Source organism: Podarcis erhardii, assembly GCF_964252035.2.
Source record: "Podarcis erhardii genome assembly, chromosome: 4".
In the NCBI taxonomy this organism is placed as follows: Eukaryota; Metazoa; Chordata; class Lepidosauria; order Squamata; family Lacertidae; genus Podarcis; species Podarcis erhardii.
In genome coordinates this window covers 921,548-937,649 of record NC_138508.1, presented here as the reverse complement: position 1 = coordinate 937,649, position 16,102 = coordinate 921,548, and the positions used below count along the sequence as shown (strand labels likewise).

General features: G+C 44.9%; 4 protein-coding genes across 5 annotated transcripts in view; all 4 read right to left on the bottom strand.

The window, feature by feature from the left end:
* LOC309341007 (uncharacterized protein) overlaps positions 1-16,102 on the bottom strand; it is a 119,947-nt gene that overhangs the window by 37,436 nt on the left and 66,409 nt on the right. The window lies entirely within an intron of this gene.
* Positions 1-16,102, bottom strand: part of LOC309341025 (uncharacterized protein) — a 95,377-nt gene that overhangs the window by 59,886 nt on the left and 19,389 nt on the right. The gene's annotated exons all lie outside the window — the stretch shown is intronic.
* Positions 1-16,102, bottom strand: part of LOC309341096 (uncharacterized protein) — a 42,249-nt gene that overhangs the window by 18,040 nt on the left and 8,107 nt on the right. The window lies entirely within an intron of this gene.
* Positions 6,092-16,102, bottom strand: part of LOC309340578 (uncharacterized protein) — a gene marked incomplete at its 3' end in the record, with an annotated part of 124,948 nt that continues 114,937 nt past the window's right edge. Inside the window, exons 6-7 of the mRNA XM_081859466.1 lie at positions 8,063-9,443; positions 6,092-6,149 (exon numbers count right to left, since the gene is read on the bottom strand). Coding sequence (XP_081715592.1) covers positions 6,092-6,149; positions 8,063-9,443 — 1,439 coding nt within the window. The remainder of the gene's footprint in view (positions 6,150-8,062; positions 9,444-16,102) is intronic.

Genomic DNA, 16,102 nt, shown 5'->3' with positions numbered 1-16,102 from the left:
TGGGGGGGGGCCTTTGGCTCTTGGCTGGGCTCTGAGCATCTCCCTCGGTCCCTTGGGGGGGGGCTTTGGCTCTTGGCTGGGCTCTGAGCATCTCCCTCAGTCCCTTTTGGGGGGGTCTTTGGCTCTTGGCTGGGCTCTGAGCATCTCCCTTGGTCCCTTTTTGGGGGGGCCTTTGGCTCTTGGCTGGGCTCTGAGCATCTCCCTCGGTCCCTTGGGGGGGGGGCCTTTGGCTTTTGGCTGGGCTCTGAGCATCTCCCTCGGTCCCTTGGGGGGGGCTTTGGCTCTTGGCTGGGCTCTGAGCATCTCCCTCAGTCCCTTTTTTGGGGGGCCTTTGGCTCTTGGCTGGGCTCTGAGCATCTCCCTCGGTCCCTTGGGGGGGCCTTTGGCTCTTGGCTGGGCTCTGAGCATCTCCCTCGGTCCCTTGGGGGGGGGCCTTTGGCTCTTGGCTGGGCTCTGAGCATCTCCCTCGGTCCCTTTGGGGGGGGGACTTTGGCTCTTGGCTGGGCTCTGAGCATCTCCCTCAGTCCCTTTTGGGGGGGCCTTTGGCTCTTGGCTGGGCTCTGAGCATCTCCCTCGGTCCCTTTTGGGGGGGCCTTTGGCTCTTGGCTGGGCTCTGAGCATCTCCCTCGGTCCCTTTTTGGGGGGGCCTTTGGCTCTTGGCTGGGCTCTGAGCATCTCCCTCGGTCCCTTTGGGGGGGGCCTTTGGCTCTTGGCTGGGCTCTGAGCATCTCCCTCGGTCCCTTTGGGGGGGCCTTTGGCTCTTGGCTGGGCTCTGAGCATCTCCCTCAGTCCCTTTTGGGGGGGCCTTTGGCTCTTGGCTGGGCTCTGAGCATCTCCCTCAGTCCCTTTTGGGGGGGCCTTTGGCTCTTGGCTGGGCTCTGAGCATCTCCCTCGGTCCCTTTTTGGGGGGGCCTTTGGCTCTTGGCTGGACTCTGAGCATCTCCCTCGGTCCCTTTTGGGGGGGCCTTTGGCTCTTGGCTGGGCTCTGAGCATCTCCCTCGGTCCCTTTTTGGGGGGGCCTTTGGCTCTTGGCTGGGCTCTGAGCATCTCCCTCGGTTTCTTTTGGGGGGGGTCTTTGGCTCTTGGCTGGGCTCTGAACATCTCCCTCGGTCCCTTTTTTGGGGGGCGGGTCTTTGGCTCTTGGCTGGGCTCTGAACATCTCCCTCGGTCCCTTTTTGGGGGGGCCTTTGGCTCTTGGCTGGGCTCTGAGCATCTCCCTCGGTCCCTTTTGGGGGGGCCTTTGGCTCTTGGCTGGGCTCTGAGCATCTCCCTCGGTCCCTTTGGGGGGGCCTTTGGCTCTTGGCTGGGCTCTGAGCATCTCCCTCGGTCCCTTTGGGGGGGCCTTTGGCTCTTGGCTGGGCTCTGAGCATCTCCCTCGGTCTCTTTTGGGGGGGCCTTTGGCTCTTGGCTGGGCTCTGAGCATCTCCCTCGGTCCCTTGGGGGGGGGCCTTTGGCTCTTGGCTGGACTCTGAGCATCTCCCTCGGTCCCTTGGGGGGGCCTTTGGCTCTTGTTTGGGCTCTGAGCATCTCCCTCGGTCCCTTGGGGGGGGGCCTTTGGCTCTTGGCTGGACTCTGAGCATCTCCCTCAGTCCCTTTTGGGGGGGCCTTTGGCTGGGCTCTGAGCATCTCCCTCAGTCCCTTTTGGGGGGGGCCTTTGGCTCTTGGCTGGGCTCTGAGCATCTCCCTCGGTCCCTTTGGGGGGGGGGCCTTTGGCTCTTGGCTGGGCTCTGAGCATCTCCCTCGGTCCCTTTTTTGGGGGGCCTTTGGCTCTTGGCTGGACTCTGAGCATCTCCCTCGGTCCCTTTGGGGGGGGCCTTTGGCTCTTGGCTGGGCTCTGAGCATCTCCCTCGGTCCCTTTTTTGGGGGGCCTTTGGCTCTTGGCTGGACTCTGAGCATCTCCCTCGGTCCCTTTGGGGGGGGCCTTTGGCTCTTGGCTGGGCTCTGAGCATCTCCCTCGGTCCCTTTTTGGGGGGGCCTTTGGCTCTTGGCTGGGCTCTGAGCATCTCCCTCGGTCCCTTTTGGGGGGGGCCTTTGGCTCTTGGCTGGGCTCTGAGCATCTCCCTCGGTCCCTTTTTTGGGGGGCCTTTGGCTCTTGGCTGGGCTCTGAGCATCTCCCTCGGTCCCTTTTTGGGGGGGCCTTTGGCTCTTGGCTGGGCTCTGAGCATCTCCCTCGGTCCCTTTTGGGGGGGGCCTTTGGCTCTTGGCTGGGCTCTGAGCATCTTCCTCGTTCCCTTGGGGGGGGGCCTTTGGCTCTTGGCTGGGCTCTGAGCATCTCCCTCGGTCCCTTTGGGGGGGGGCCTTTGGCTCTTGGCTGGGCTCTGAGCATCTCCCTCAGTCCCTTTTGGGGGGGTCTTTGGCTCTTGGCTGGGCTCTGAGCATCTCCCTTGGTCCCTTTTTGGGGGGGCCTTTGGCTCTTGGCTGGGCTCTGAGCATCTCCCTCGGTCCCTTTTTGGGGGGGCCTTTGGCTCTTGGCTGGGCTCTGAGCATCTCCCTCGGTCCCTTTTGGGGGGGCCTTTGGCTCTTGGCTGGGCTCTGAGCATCTCCCTCGGTCCCTTTTGGGGGGGCCTTTGGCTCTTGGCTGGGCTCTAAGCATCTCCCTCGGTCCCTTTTGGGGGGGGCCTTTGGCTCTTGGCTGGGCTCTGAGCATCTCCCTCCGTCCCTTTTTTGGGGGGCCTTTGGCTCTTGGCTGGGCTCTGAGCATCTCCCTCAGTCCCTTTTGGGGGGGTCTTTGTCTCTTGGCTGGGCTCTGAGCATCTCCCTCGGTCCCTTTGGGGGGGGGCCTTTGGCTCTTGGCTGGGCTCTGAGCATCTCCCTCGGTCCCTTTTGGGGGGGGCCTTTGGCTCTTGGCTGGGCTCTGAGCATCTCCCTCGGTCCCTTTTGGGGGGGGCCTTTGGCTCTTGGCTGGGCTCTGAGCATCTCCCTCGGTCCCTTTTGGGGGGGCCATTGGCTCTTGGCTGGGCTCTGAGCATCTCCCTCGGTCCCTCGGCCAGGAAGCGGAAGATAAAATGGATTGTTTCAAGAAGTGGCAGAGAGACATTTCTAGATTTGTCTGGCAGGGCAAGAAGCCTAGAATAAAATTAAAAATACTAACGGACGCAAAGGAAAGAGGTGGATTTGCCCTGCCAGACCTTAAACTTTATTATGAATCAGCAGCTTTTTGCTGGCTGAAAGAATTGCTGCTTCTTGAAAACACAGACATTTTGGATCTAGAAGGTTTTAATAATGTATTTGGATGGCATGCATATTTGTGGTATGATAAGGTCAAAGCACATAAAGCATTTAAAAATCAGGGAACTGCCATCGGAGCTAGAGGCGGAGGGAAGGCTCCAGAGTGATGCTGGAGAGGGGCCCAGCAGGGAGAGAGGCAGCCCATCTGCTGGGGAAGGAAATCAGCGTAACACCAGCGGAGAAGGGGGGCAGATGGGGGAATCGGAGAGGAGGCTCCAGGACTCCTCGCCGGAGACCAGCGGAGAGCACGGGTACTCCGCTGCCCACACCCTCCCTGCGCAGAAAACTTCCGCGCAGGCAGAGTAGGAGGAGACTTGGCGTCAAACAGCTTTTATGCTGGAAAAGGTTCAAGAAACGCCACTGACGGATTATGCCAGCGACTGAGACAGTCACGATGCTGGAGGCTGTTCAGTCAGAAAGGGTTAAGCAGGTAACCTAGCCAGGAATGGCGGCAACTTACACACGAGCAACCCCTAAACCCATTACATAAAGCATTTAAAAACCATATTGTCAGGAAAGCTTAGTTTAATGTCTGGATAAGATATAAGGACCTACTCGAAAATAAAACCCCAAGGTGGTTGTCACCGATGGAAGCGAAGGCTCAGAAAAAGCTCAATATGGAGGCCAAATGGCCGAAATACTGGGAAATTTTGGAACAAGAGGGAGACAAATTGAAATTGCAGAGTTTTGAAAAACTAAAAAATAAAGTGCGAGATTGGCTTCATTACTATCAGATAATGGAGGCATATAATTTGGATAAAAGAATTGGATTCCAGGTGGAAAAATCAAAATTGGAAACAGAATTGTTAGATCCCAACACTAAGACTTTGTCAAGGATGTATAACTTGCTGTTGAAATGGAACACTCAGGATGAAACGGTGAAATCTGCTATGATTAAATGGGCACAAGACCTTGGACATAATATTATGTTTGCTGACTGGGAACAGTTGTGGACCACAGGTATGAAGTTTACGGCATGTAATGCCTTAAGAGAGAATATTATTAAGACTTAGGTCATGATATTATGTTCGCTGACTGGGAACAGTTATGGACCACAGGCCTTAAATTTACGGCATGTACTGCCTTGAAAGAAAACATAATGAAAATGATCTATAGGTGGTACATGACTCCAGTCAAGCTTGCAAAGATATACCATCTGCCCAATAATAAATGCTGGAAATGTAACGAATGTGAAGGAACTTTTTATCATCTTTGGTGGACCTGCCCAAGGGTTAAAACCTACTGGGAAATGATCTATAATGAAATTAAGAAAGTCCTTAAGTGGACATTTGTAAAGAAACCGGAGGCTTTTCTCTTGGGCATGGTCGGCCAATTGGTACCAAAGAAGGATAGGACCTTTTTTATGTACGCAACTACAGCAGCAAGAATTCTCCTGGCAAAGTATTGGAAGATGCAAGAATTACCTACTCTGGAAGAATGGCAGACGAAGGTGACTGAATTTATGGGACTGGCAGAGATGACCGGCAGAATTCGTGATCAGAGGAGAGAGACAGTGGAAGAGGACTGGAAAAAATTTAAATTATATCTTAAGAACTGTTGCAAAATCTCAGACTGATAAAATGTTAAGGGTTAAGAAATAGAGAACTATAGCTGTAAATATTTAAGTTAAGAGAATTTTGAGGGAAATTAAATATTGAAAAGGAATGAAGGATTGCTAAAAAATTTCTGAAACGGGTGCAGTGAAGGGGAGGCATGGGGAAGTCATGTGTTGTTTATGAATGTTTTTATTTGTGTGTTTTTTGTTTTATGAAAATTAATAAAAATTATTAAAAAAAAAAAAAAAAAGAGAGAGAATATTATGAAAATGATATACAGGTGGTACATGACTCCAGTCAAGCTTGCAAAAATCTATCATTTGCCCGATAATAAATGTTGGAAATGTAAGGAAACTGAAGGTACATTCTTTCACCTTTGGTGGACGTGCCCAAGGATTAAGGCTTTCTCGGAGATGATATATAATGAAATGAAAAAGGTATTTAAATATACTTTCCTGAAAAAACCAGAGGCCTTTCTCCTGGGCATGGTCGGCCAATTGGTGCCAAAGAAGGATAGAACTTTCTTTATGTATGCCACGACAGCAGCAAGAATACTCATTGCAAAGTATTGGAAGACACAAGATCTACCCACCCGGGAAGAATGGCAGATGAAGGTGATGGACTACATGGAATTGGCAGAAATGACCGGCAGAATCCGAGACCAGGGAGAAGAGTCGGTGGAAGAAGATTGGAAGAAATTTAAAGACTATTTACAGAAATATTGCAAAATTAATGAATGTTAAAATGATGTTGGATAAAACTTATGTGGTTTTTAGCTATAACGCTATAAGGAGTATGAAAAAAAACCACGGGGTATTAACAGTCAAAAGTTAATGTTACACATTATTCAAGATTAATGATTAGGATAAACAAAGAGGGGAAGGATTTGCTGAACTAACAAATTGAACTGGAATACAAAAAGGGAGGTGTGAGGAGGTCCGGGAAATAAGCAAATGAAAGAAAGTGGGAAAGATGGAATTGTTTTTTATCTATTTTTATTTTGTATTTTTCTTTTTTCATTTTGTAAAATTCTAATAAATATCTGTTAAAAAAAAAAAAAGAACAGTTTCAGGTTAAGAACAGACCTCCGGATCGAATTAAGTACTTAACCCGAGGTACCACTGTGAATACTACAGTATAAGGTTTAAGTCTTTTTCTGCGGCTTCTCTCTCATCCCCTCCCTTAGTTATGAGGGGTCTTTCCGTGAGGTACTTTTGACGCAGCCCAGCTTCCTTCACAGCGAGGGGCCACTTTTCCTCGCTTCCCCTGAGGTATTTTCCTTTGTATGCCAGACCCAGGGGATCCTCTCAGCCCTTGCCACGGACTCGGGAATCTCCTTTTCCTAGAAGATCTCTCTCCTCCTGACTGGAAGGAGACCCCAGAAGAAGAAGAAGAGGAGAGTCTTCCCACAGCTTCTCCCTCCAGCTTCACTCCCTTCGGACCCTCAACATGGTCTCCCCATCTCAGCTGTGAGGCTCCTTCCTCTGGCTCCATAGAAATTCTCCTCAGAGCGGAGGATCCACTCAGATCAGAGCCACTTCTCCCTCCCTCCCCCCTCTCCTCATCCCCATCTTCTCCCAACCTTCCCTCTCTCCCATCTCTCTTTTTTTATAAATATTTATTAAAGTTTAACAAATACAGAGAAACGAAAGACAAACAATAAAAAATTACAATAAAAAAGGGAAAAAAATATTGGGGAAAAACAAAAAAAGACAGAAGCATTTTAAAAACACAAACATTTAAAAAGGAAAAAAGAATAAAAACCATATTTTCATATCCTTATTTTACATTTACTTATTTCCTTGGCTTCCTCAAACCTCCCTCTCTGTATTCCAGTCCAGTTAATTATTTCAGCAAGTCCTTTCCCTTGTTCTCAAATTTAAATCCAAACTTCTTCTTAACGCCATTTAGCCTTAAATTTTACCCTTTAACCATATTCAATCTATTCTTACTTAATTCTTAATAACATTTCTACTAAAGCCAAATAACTTCTTTCCAACAACCTCCTAACATTCATTAATTTTACAATATTTCTGTAAGTATACTTTGATTTTTTTCCAATCTTCTTCCACCGACTCTTCTCCCTGGTCTCGGATTCTGCCAGTCATTTCTGCCAGTTCCATATAGTTCATCACATTCATCTGCCATTCTTCCAAAGATTATCGGGCAAATGATAGATTTTTGCAAGCTTGACTGGTGTCATGTACCACCTGTAGATCATTTTCATTATATTCTCTCTTAATGCATTACATGCCGTAAATTTCATACCTGTGGTCCACAACTGTTCCCAGTCAGCCATCATAATGTTATGACCAACATCTTGTGCCATTTAATCATAGCAGATTTCACCGTTTCGTCCTGAGTATTCCATTTCAACAGCAAGTTATACATTCTTGACAAATTCTTAACTTTAGAATCTAACAATTCTGTTTCCAATTTTGATTTTTCCACTTGAAAGCCTTTTTTTTATTCACATTATATACTTCCCTTATTTGATAGTAATGGAGCCAGTCTCGCACTTTATTCTTTAATTTTTCAAAGGTCTGCAATTTTAACCTGTCACCTTCTTGTTCCAGAATTTCACAATACTTCGGCCAATTGGCCTCCATATTGAGTTTTTCGTCCGCAAATGTGATGAGCATCCTCTCAGTTCCTTCATCCAACTCATTCATAAAGACGCTGAACAACAACGGGCCCAGGACTGAACCCTGCAGCACCCCTCTTGTCACTTTCCCCCAGGATGATGAGGAACCATGAAGGAGTCCTCTTTGGGTTTGAGTTACAGATAGGTAGCCGTGTTGGTCTGCCCATGTTGGTCTGCCATTGAAGAAGTGTGCATGCACACGAAAGCTCATACCAAGAACTAACTTAGTTGGTCTTTAAGGTGCTACTGGAAGGAATTTTTTTTTCCTCTTTGGGTTTGGTCAGTCAAATCCAATTATCAGTTTCCTCGTTCAGCCCACATTTTACCAGTTTCTCACAGAAAGATCACTGGAGACTTTGTCAAAAGCCTTACTGAAATCAAGACACACTATTTCCACAGCTGTTCCCTGATCAACAAAGTTTGTAACTCCATCCATAAAAAGGGGAGGAGAGATTTCTCTGGCTTGACTTGTTTTTGGGAAAGCCATGCTTTCATCCTGTATGTTTCTGTTGTGAAATCTTCAGATGAAGGGCACATAAATATTAAAAATGATAATAAATAAGGATATTGACAAGCTGAAACATGTGCAAAGGAAGGCGATTTATGTAATTATTTAATTTGTATACCACCCGACCCAGTATGAATTCTCTGATGGAAAGTGAGAGAGGAGCTCTGACTGAAGCTTTTTCCACATTCCATGCACTGATAGGGTTTCTCCCCTGTATGAATTCTTTGATGGGAATTGAGATTGGAGCTATGACTGAAGCTCTTTCCACATTCCACACACTGATAGGGTTTCTCCCCTGTATGAATTCTCTGATGGGAATTGAGATCGGAGCTCGTCCTGAAGCTCTTTACACATTCCCCACACTGATAGGGTTTCTCTCCTGTATGAATTCTCTGATGGGAAGTGAGAGAGAAGCTCGTACTGAAGCTCTTTCCACATTCCATGCACTGATAGGGTTTCTCCCCGGTATGAATTTTCTGATGGGAAGTTAGATGGCTTCTCTGACTGAAGCTCTTTCCGCATTCCATACACTGATAGTGTTTCTCCCCTGTATGAATTCTCTGATGCTTAGTGACAGCAGAGCTGTCATTGAAGCTCTTTCCGCATTCCACACACTGATAGGGTTTCTCCCCTGTATGAATTCTCTGATGGGAAGTGAGATAGGAGCTCATACTGAAGCTCTTTCCACATTCCATGCACTGATAGGGTTTCTCCCCTGTATGAATTCTTTGATGGGAAGTGAGACTGTGGCTGTGACTGAAGCTCTTTCCACATTCCATACACTGATAGGGTTTCTCCCCTGTATGAATTCTCTGATGCTTAGTGACAGCAGAGCTGTGATTGAAGCTCTTTCCGCATTCCACACACTGATAGGGTTTCTCCCCTGTATGAATTCTCTGATGGGAAGTGAGATAGGAGCTCGTACTGAAGCTCTTTCCACATTCCACACACTGATAGGGTTTCTCTCCTGAATGAATTCTTTGATGGGAAGTGAGAGAGAAGCTCGTACTGAAGCTCTTTCCACATTCCACACACTGATAGGGTTTCTCTCCTGAATGAATTCTCTGATGGGAAGTGAGAGAGGAGTTCTGACTGAAACTCTTTCCGCATTCCATGCACTGATAGGGTTTCTCTCCTGAATGAATTCTCTGATGCTTAGTGACAGCAGAGCTGTGATTGAAACTCTTTCCACATTCCATGCACTGATAGGGTTTCTGCCCGGTATGGATTTTCTGATGGGAAGTGAGATGGCTTCTCTGACTGAAGCTCTTTCCACATTCCACACACTGATAGGGTTTCTCCCCTGTATGAATTTTCTGATGCTTAGTGAGATGGCCTCTCTGGCTAAAGCTCTTTCCACATTCCACGCACTGATAGAGTTTCTTTCCAATGAGAATTCTTTGTTGGGAAGTGGAATGGGAGCTCTGACTGCAGCTCGCTCCATACTTCTCCTCTCTGGGGGTTTTGTCATGTTCATCCTTGTTCTTGTTTTCCAATTTATCAAAATCTGCAATGGAGACAAAAAAGGGATTAGAGCCTCAGGAACAAATCAAGAAGAACTGAAGGGAGTTGGGCCTTTGTTCATTGCCTTTGTTGGTTGTCATTAACCAACATTTTTCTTCATATATTCTAATGGATTGTTGAATGTTGATTTGTTTGATATACAGTAGTGGCCAAAATTGTGGAAGCCTTTTGGGAAAAACTATATTTCAGATGTTTGATGGCTCGTAACACGATTTCATTTAGAGTAATACCACAAAATTATGTATCAATGGAAAGATAATTTAATGAAGAATGTAATTATCTGTATTCTATCAAAAGTCATAGCGGAATAACCAGAAAAAGAAAGCACAACTTGCTTAGCTTGACTTTTGTCAGTGTGTTATGTTATACTGTGGAAAGTTGATATAAAATTTACAGATTGTATATTATTAAGAGAGAATTACATGAAAATGATGTATAGATGGTATATCACACCAGCTAAAATGGCAAAGATGTTTAAGAAAGAAAATAAGGGATGCTGGAGATGAAGGAACATTTTATCATATGTGGTGGGAATGCAAATGCATTAAAAATATTGGGAAATGATATATAATGAACTGAAAAAAATGTTTAAAATGAGCTTTGGTAAACATCCTGAAGCCTTTCTGTTAGGTATCTCAAATCAAGAGCTGCCAAAAGAAAAATGGACATTATTTATGTATGCTACAACAGCGGCAAATATCTTGACTACAAAATTGGAAGATGGAAGAAATACCATCAAAAGAATGGTAAGAAAAACTGATGAATTATGCAGAATTGGCTAAGCTAACAGAAACTACGAGAGAAGGACAAAAAGGATTTTAAAAGAGTTTGGGAACCATTTACAGGTTATTTGCAGAAACAACAACTGGCAGGGTCTGAATAAACATTCACAACTTTATTATAGTAACAGAAATTTTAGCAAAATGATAAGGGAATTTACTTTTACATAAAGCAGGACACAATAAATAAAACTAAATAACTCAGTAGAGGGGGAGTTGAGGGAAGTCCGGAGGATGGGAGGGAGAACATTTGTATATAACATGATGATTGAGATATTTTTATTTGTTATAAAATTCAATAAATATTCATTTTTTAAAAAGAAGAAAGGGGAGGCAGACTTCCTGGTTGGACCTTCCCCGATCAGCCGAATTTATTAATATTTTAGAAAACCAATTTCCGTACTACTCACTGGTTATTGTTTTAAAGTCCAAATTGTCCCAGGAAAAAGGCAGCGCTCTCCGGCAACGGCTGTGCGGCTTCTCTCCATGGAAGTAGCGGTTGACTCTCAGCACCGCGCCGCTTCCCCCTCTTCACTTCAGAGCCCGTTTATGGGTTCCTTAGCGAGTTGGGGGGGCGCTAAAGGTGCCCGCCGAGTCCCATGATCACAGGCTTCGTCCGCCTGTGATTTTTGAAGGGTCCCCACTTTGCCGTAGCGGAAAAAGACCCGTTTCCCGCGGAGCTATTCCCTCCAGTTCAGAGGGAGTCCGCCATTGCCGGTGGCGCCACCCCGGAAGTCCAAGAGAGCTGGAATACTAATGGCCTTAACTCCCCTCAGAAAAGGAAAAGAGTCTTTCATTTATTAAAAAAGGAACAATTGGACTTGATCTGTCTACAGGAAACACATGTGATTAGGTTACTGTGATGGCCTGGGATTCCGAGTCTGAGAGTGATCCGGAGGAATCCCAGCCGGCGCAGGAGTCCCCGCCTCCAGGGCCGGCTGAACTGGGGCAAGGCCTAGTTGCTGAGGAAACTCAAGAGCAGGCACCAGGTGAAATCATTCAGGCCCCAGAGGTGCTGGAAGACTCAGTGGCTACAGGTGAGCCTCCCCCGGGGCCCAGTAACCCTTCGGCCTCTCCTGATCTGCAGAGGCTTAGGGCAGAGAGGCGAAGGGAACTGGTGTCTCCCAGGAGGAGTGCTCGCCTTAAGGCCAAGAGAGGCGGGGCTTCTGGGGGCCGGGACCGCCCCCGGCCTTAGAAGAAGATAAAGGTCAGGCAGCCCGGTCCTAGGTTGCGGGAGCAACGTCGTTGTGAAGTATCTGCTTTACCCAGTCCTGGTTCGGCACTCCCAGTGTGCCTGTTCCTCGCCCGGCTCCCTGCTTCTGCCTTACCAGTGTTCCTGTTCCCCGCCTGGACTCCTGCTTCTGCCTTACCAGTGTTCCTGTTCCCCGCCTGGACTCCTGCTTCTGCCTTACCAGTGTTCCTGTTCCCCGCCTGGACTCCTGCTTCTGCCTTACCAGTGTTCCTGTTCCCCGCCTGGACTCCTGCTTCTACCCTACCAGTGTTCCGGTTCCTCGCCTGGCTTCCTGCTTCTGCCCTACCATCGTTCCTGCTACCCCGCCCGGCTCCCTGTTGATCTTGGCCTACGGTAATAGTACCTCATCCCCCCTGGGACCAGCACAGTTACACAGAAAAGTATTAATCAATAAAAGACTGGGTCAAGAGTTTATTTCATCGGACAAAGTCAAAAAAAGAGTAGTGATCTATGCAAAGGAGAGCCTATCACCAAAATTTATATTTAAAGATGACCAAGGAAGATTTGTGGCAATTGAAATTCAACTACAAGGAGAGAAGCTCTTGATAGTAGGAGTTTATGCTCCAAATGAGGGGAAATCAGATTTTTTTTTTTATGTTGCATGAGACTTTGATAAACTATTTGGATTACAATGCGATCATGATGGGGGATATGAATGGAGTGGTATCTACAAACATGGACAAGGCACAGAGACAGGTAGTCACTAAGGATGGCAGACTACCAATAACTTTTTTTTGAGATGACTGAGAATTTGGATTTAGTTGATATTTGGAGAACAAAGAACCCCTTGGGTAGAGAGGGAACTTTTTTTCTCTGAAGCCAAAATGACATGGGCAAGAATTGACAAATTTGGGTAACTAGAGGACTGGCTCCAAAGACAAGAAAAGTGGAAATTTGTTGGCGGAAATGACTGGCAGAATCCGAGACCAGGGAGAAGAGTCGGTGGAAGAAGACTGGAAGAAATTTAAAGACTATTTACAGAAATATTGCAAAATTAATGAATGTTAGAATGATGTTGGATTGAAATTAAGTGGTTTCTAGCTGTAATGGTATAAAAGAATATGAAAAAATGGTTTTTTAATAGGCAAAAAATTAATGCTATAATAATTTAAGATTAAAGATCAGGATAAAATAAGGAGGGAAAGGAATTGCTGAACTAATAAATAGAACTGGAATACAAAAAAGGGAGGTATGAGGAGGTCCGGGAAACAAGTAAATGAAAGATAAGTGATGAAAAGATTGAATTGTTTTTAACTATTTTTATTTTGTATTTTGTATTTTTTCTTTTTCATTTTGTAATATTGTAAAAAACTTAATAAATATTTATAAAAATTTAAAAAAAGAAAAGTGGAAATTTGCCCTAAAACTTGCTCCAACCATAATGCTGTAAAGATGGAGATGAAACTAACACCAATTGGCTCTTTCAGATGGAGGATGAATGACACCTTGTTTAGGGACGAAGAAGTGATTAAGAAGGCCCAAAAAACCTTGAGAGACTATTTTGAGATAAATATGAATACTACTGTTGAAAAAAGAGTAATCTGGGATGCAAGTAAAGCGGTCATGAGAGGGTTCCTGATACAACAGAATGTAATATAGAAGAGAACTCAAAACGAGAAGAAAGACAAAATTTTGGTGAAAATAAAGGAAGGTGAGAAGAAACTGAGAGCAAAACCAAAGTTGCAAGAGATTTTGAGAGAAATAAAGTTATATCAAGTACAATATATAAAAATGATGAACCAGGAAATAGAATGGAAAATTAAACAGATGAGACAAAAGACATTTGAGTTGGCTAATAAATGTGGGAAATTGCTGGCCTGGCAAATAAAAAAAGACAAAAACTCAACACTATCAAAAATTTGGAAGTGGAAGGAAAGAATATACAGAACCCAGTGGAGATTAGAAATTGTTTCCAGAGGTACTTTAAGCAACTATATACACAAGGGCCACAGAAAGAAATTGACATAGATCGATTTTTGAAAATAAATGGACTACAAAAAATCTCTCAAGAAAACAAGCTAATGTTGAATTATAAAATAACTGAACAGGAGGTAGAAGGTGCCATCCAGAATATGCAACTGGGTAAATCTCCAGGGCCGGACGGCTTAACTTCAAGATACTATAGATCTTTGAAAAGTTGGATAATACAACCACTAAAGGAAGTTTGCAATGAAATTTTGGAAGGGAAAAAAGCACCAGAGTCGTGGAAGGAAGCTTACATTACACTTATACCGAAAACTGAGTCTGAGAAGACACAGCTTAAGAATTACCGCCCCATATCTGCTTAATGTGGATTATAAAATTTTCGCAGATATTTTGGCTAAAAGATTAAAATAAGTACTAGTGGAAGAGATACATAAAGATCAAGCAGGCTTTCTCCCGGGCAGACACTTGTCTGATAATACGAAAAACATAATTAACATTTTAGAGAAATTACAAGTGAATATTAACACCAAGGCTGTTTTGATATTTGTGGACGCGGAGAAAGCCTTTGACAATATTTCCTGGAGTTTTATGAAGAACCTACAGGGGATGGGGGTTGGTCAAGGTTTTGGAAATGGTATAAGTGCAATATACTCTGAACAAAAGGCTAAACTAATTGTTAACAATGTGGTGACAGAGGAATTTAAGATAGAGAAAGGGACACGACAAGGTTGCCCAATTTCCCCATTTCTTTTTATATCGGTCCTGGAGGTCCTGTTAAATATGATTAGAAGGGACCAATTGGTTAAGTCGGAGCCAAACAGTACAAATTGAAAGCATTTGCAGATGACATTACAGGAGCCAGAATCTAGTACTAAAAGAGTATTGGAACTCATTCAAGAATTTGGTCAGGCTGCAGGATTTAAGTTGAATAAGTTAAAAACCAAGGTTTTAGAGAAAAATCTAACAGTGATTGAGAGAGAGAGGTTTCAGAGGGAGACAGGTTTAACTTTGGTTAAGAAAGTGAAATACCTGGGGGTTAATATGACTGCTAAGAATGTGAATTTATTTAAATATAACTATGAAAATTGCTGGACGGAAGTGAAAAAAGATTTACAAATTTGAAGCTTTCATTGCTAGGCCGTATCGCTGCGATAAAAATGAATGTATTGCCAAGAATGTTGTTTTTGTTTCAAACTTTGCAAATTTTGGATAAAAGGGACTGTTTCAAGAAGTGGCAGAGAGATATTTCTAGATTTGTCTGGCAGGGCAAGAAGCCCAGAATAAAACTTAAAATACTAACGGATGCAAAAGAAAGAGGTGGATTTGCCCTGCCAGACCTCAAACTTTATTATGAATCAGCCACATTTTGCTGGCTGAGAGAGGTGGTCTTGCAATCGCCATATCGCTTAAAATGAGCGCTAAACTCTCGCTAGTTCAGACTTTTCCTCCTTTTGCCTTTACAGGTCTGATTTCAAGCGAAAAATTCTCCCTATTAATCACCAATGCTTATCTTCCTCCAGGTGGTCTTATATCAGACCTCCATTATAGATGGGATTCTCTGGAAGATCATTTATTGGCACGCTATGTTATGTACCCTAATATTCCATCGATAATGGGTGGCGACTTTAATGCACGTACAGCCGCCAATTGGGATGGGATAATCAAGGCCAAGTGGTGGGTACCTCCCCCCTACCCAAAATCTGATTTAATCTCTTTTACATCAAGAAGATCTAAGGACATCAGAGTGAATGAGGCGGGAGTCCTTCTTTATCAATTGGCCATTCGTATGAATTGGAACATTTTGAATGGCAATTGCCCTCCGGACGTGCCAGGAGAATTCACTCATTTGGGCACAACATCAAATAGTGTCCTAGACTACCTTCTAGTTTCAGAAGACCTATTTTCAAACTTCTTTTATTTCAAAGTAGACAATGTACAATCCAGTGACCACCTACCTCTAGCGGCCAAGCTAACGCTTGACTGGCACCCGGTTAGCGGCTCACACCCAATTCATGTAGGTTTAAATGCCGCAGCTCAAGTAAGAAGCATTAAATGGTCTATGAAACAGGCCCAAAAATACGCAGAATTCTTCCAGAGGAATATCTCCGAACCCCTTATTGTTTCAGTGGCGGAGTTGTCTGAACCAAATAGGATATTGGAGTGGTTCTCCCACCTCTCTGTAGATTTAACTAGCTTCTTTACGATGCCGACTCACCTGGTTAACCGAGATCAACCCAGGTTCGGTGCACCTTGGTTTGATTCCAAATGTAAGCAAGCTAGACTCTCTCTCTGTTGTATCTACAACAGATATAAATCTTCTGGAGCTGAAACTCTCCCCCCAGAGTACTTGCAGGCCAAAATTGCTTACAAACAGGCACAGAAGTCAGCCAAGCACGAGTGGCAGCTAAGACGTTGGCAAGCGCTGATTGCTGCCTCTAAGCTTCGCAGCTCTCGCGGTTTTTGGAATTTAATCAACAAAAGATTGAGGAAATACCCATTGACGGTTATACCAGCTCCGACATGGGAACAATTTCTAAGAAAATATTTCTCCCAGACAGTTATCTCTAACATTCATTCTGATACTCCTTCATGTCACTTGCCCATATGGCCAGATACTGACCCGGAGGAAATAGTTGATTTAATTGCTAAACTGAAAACTGATACAAGCCCCAGGGCCCGATCTGA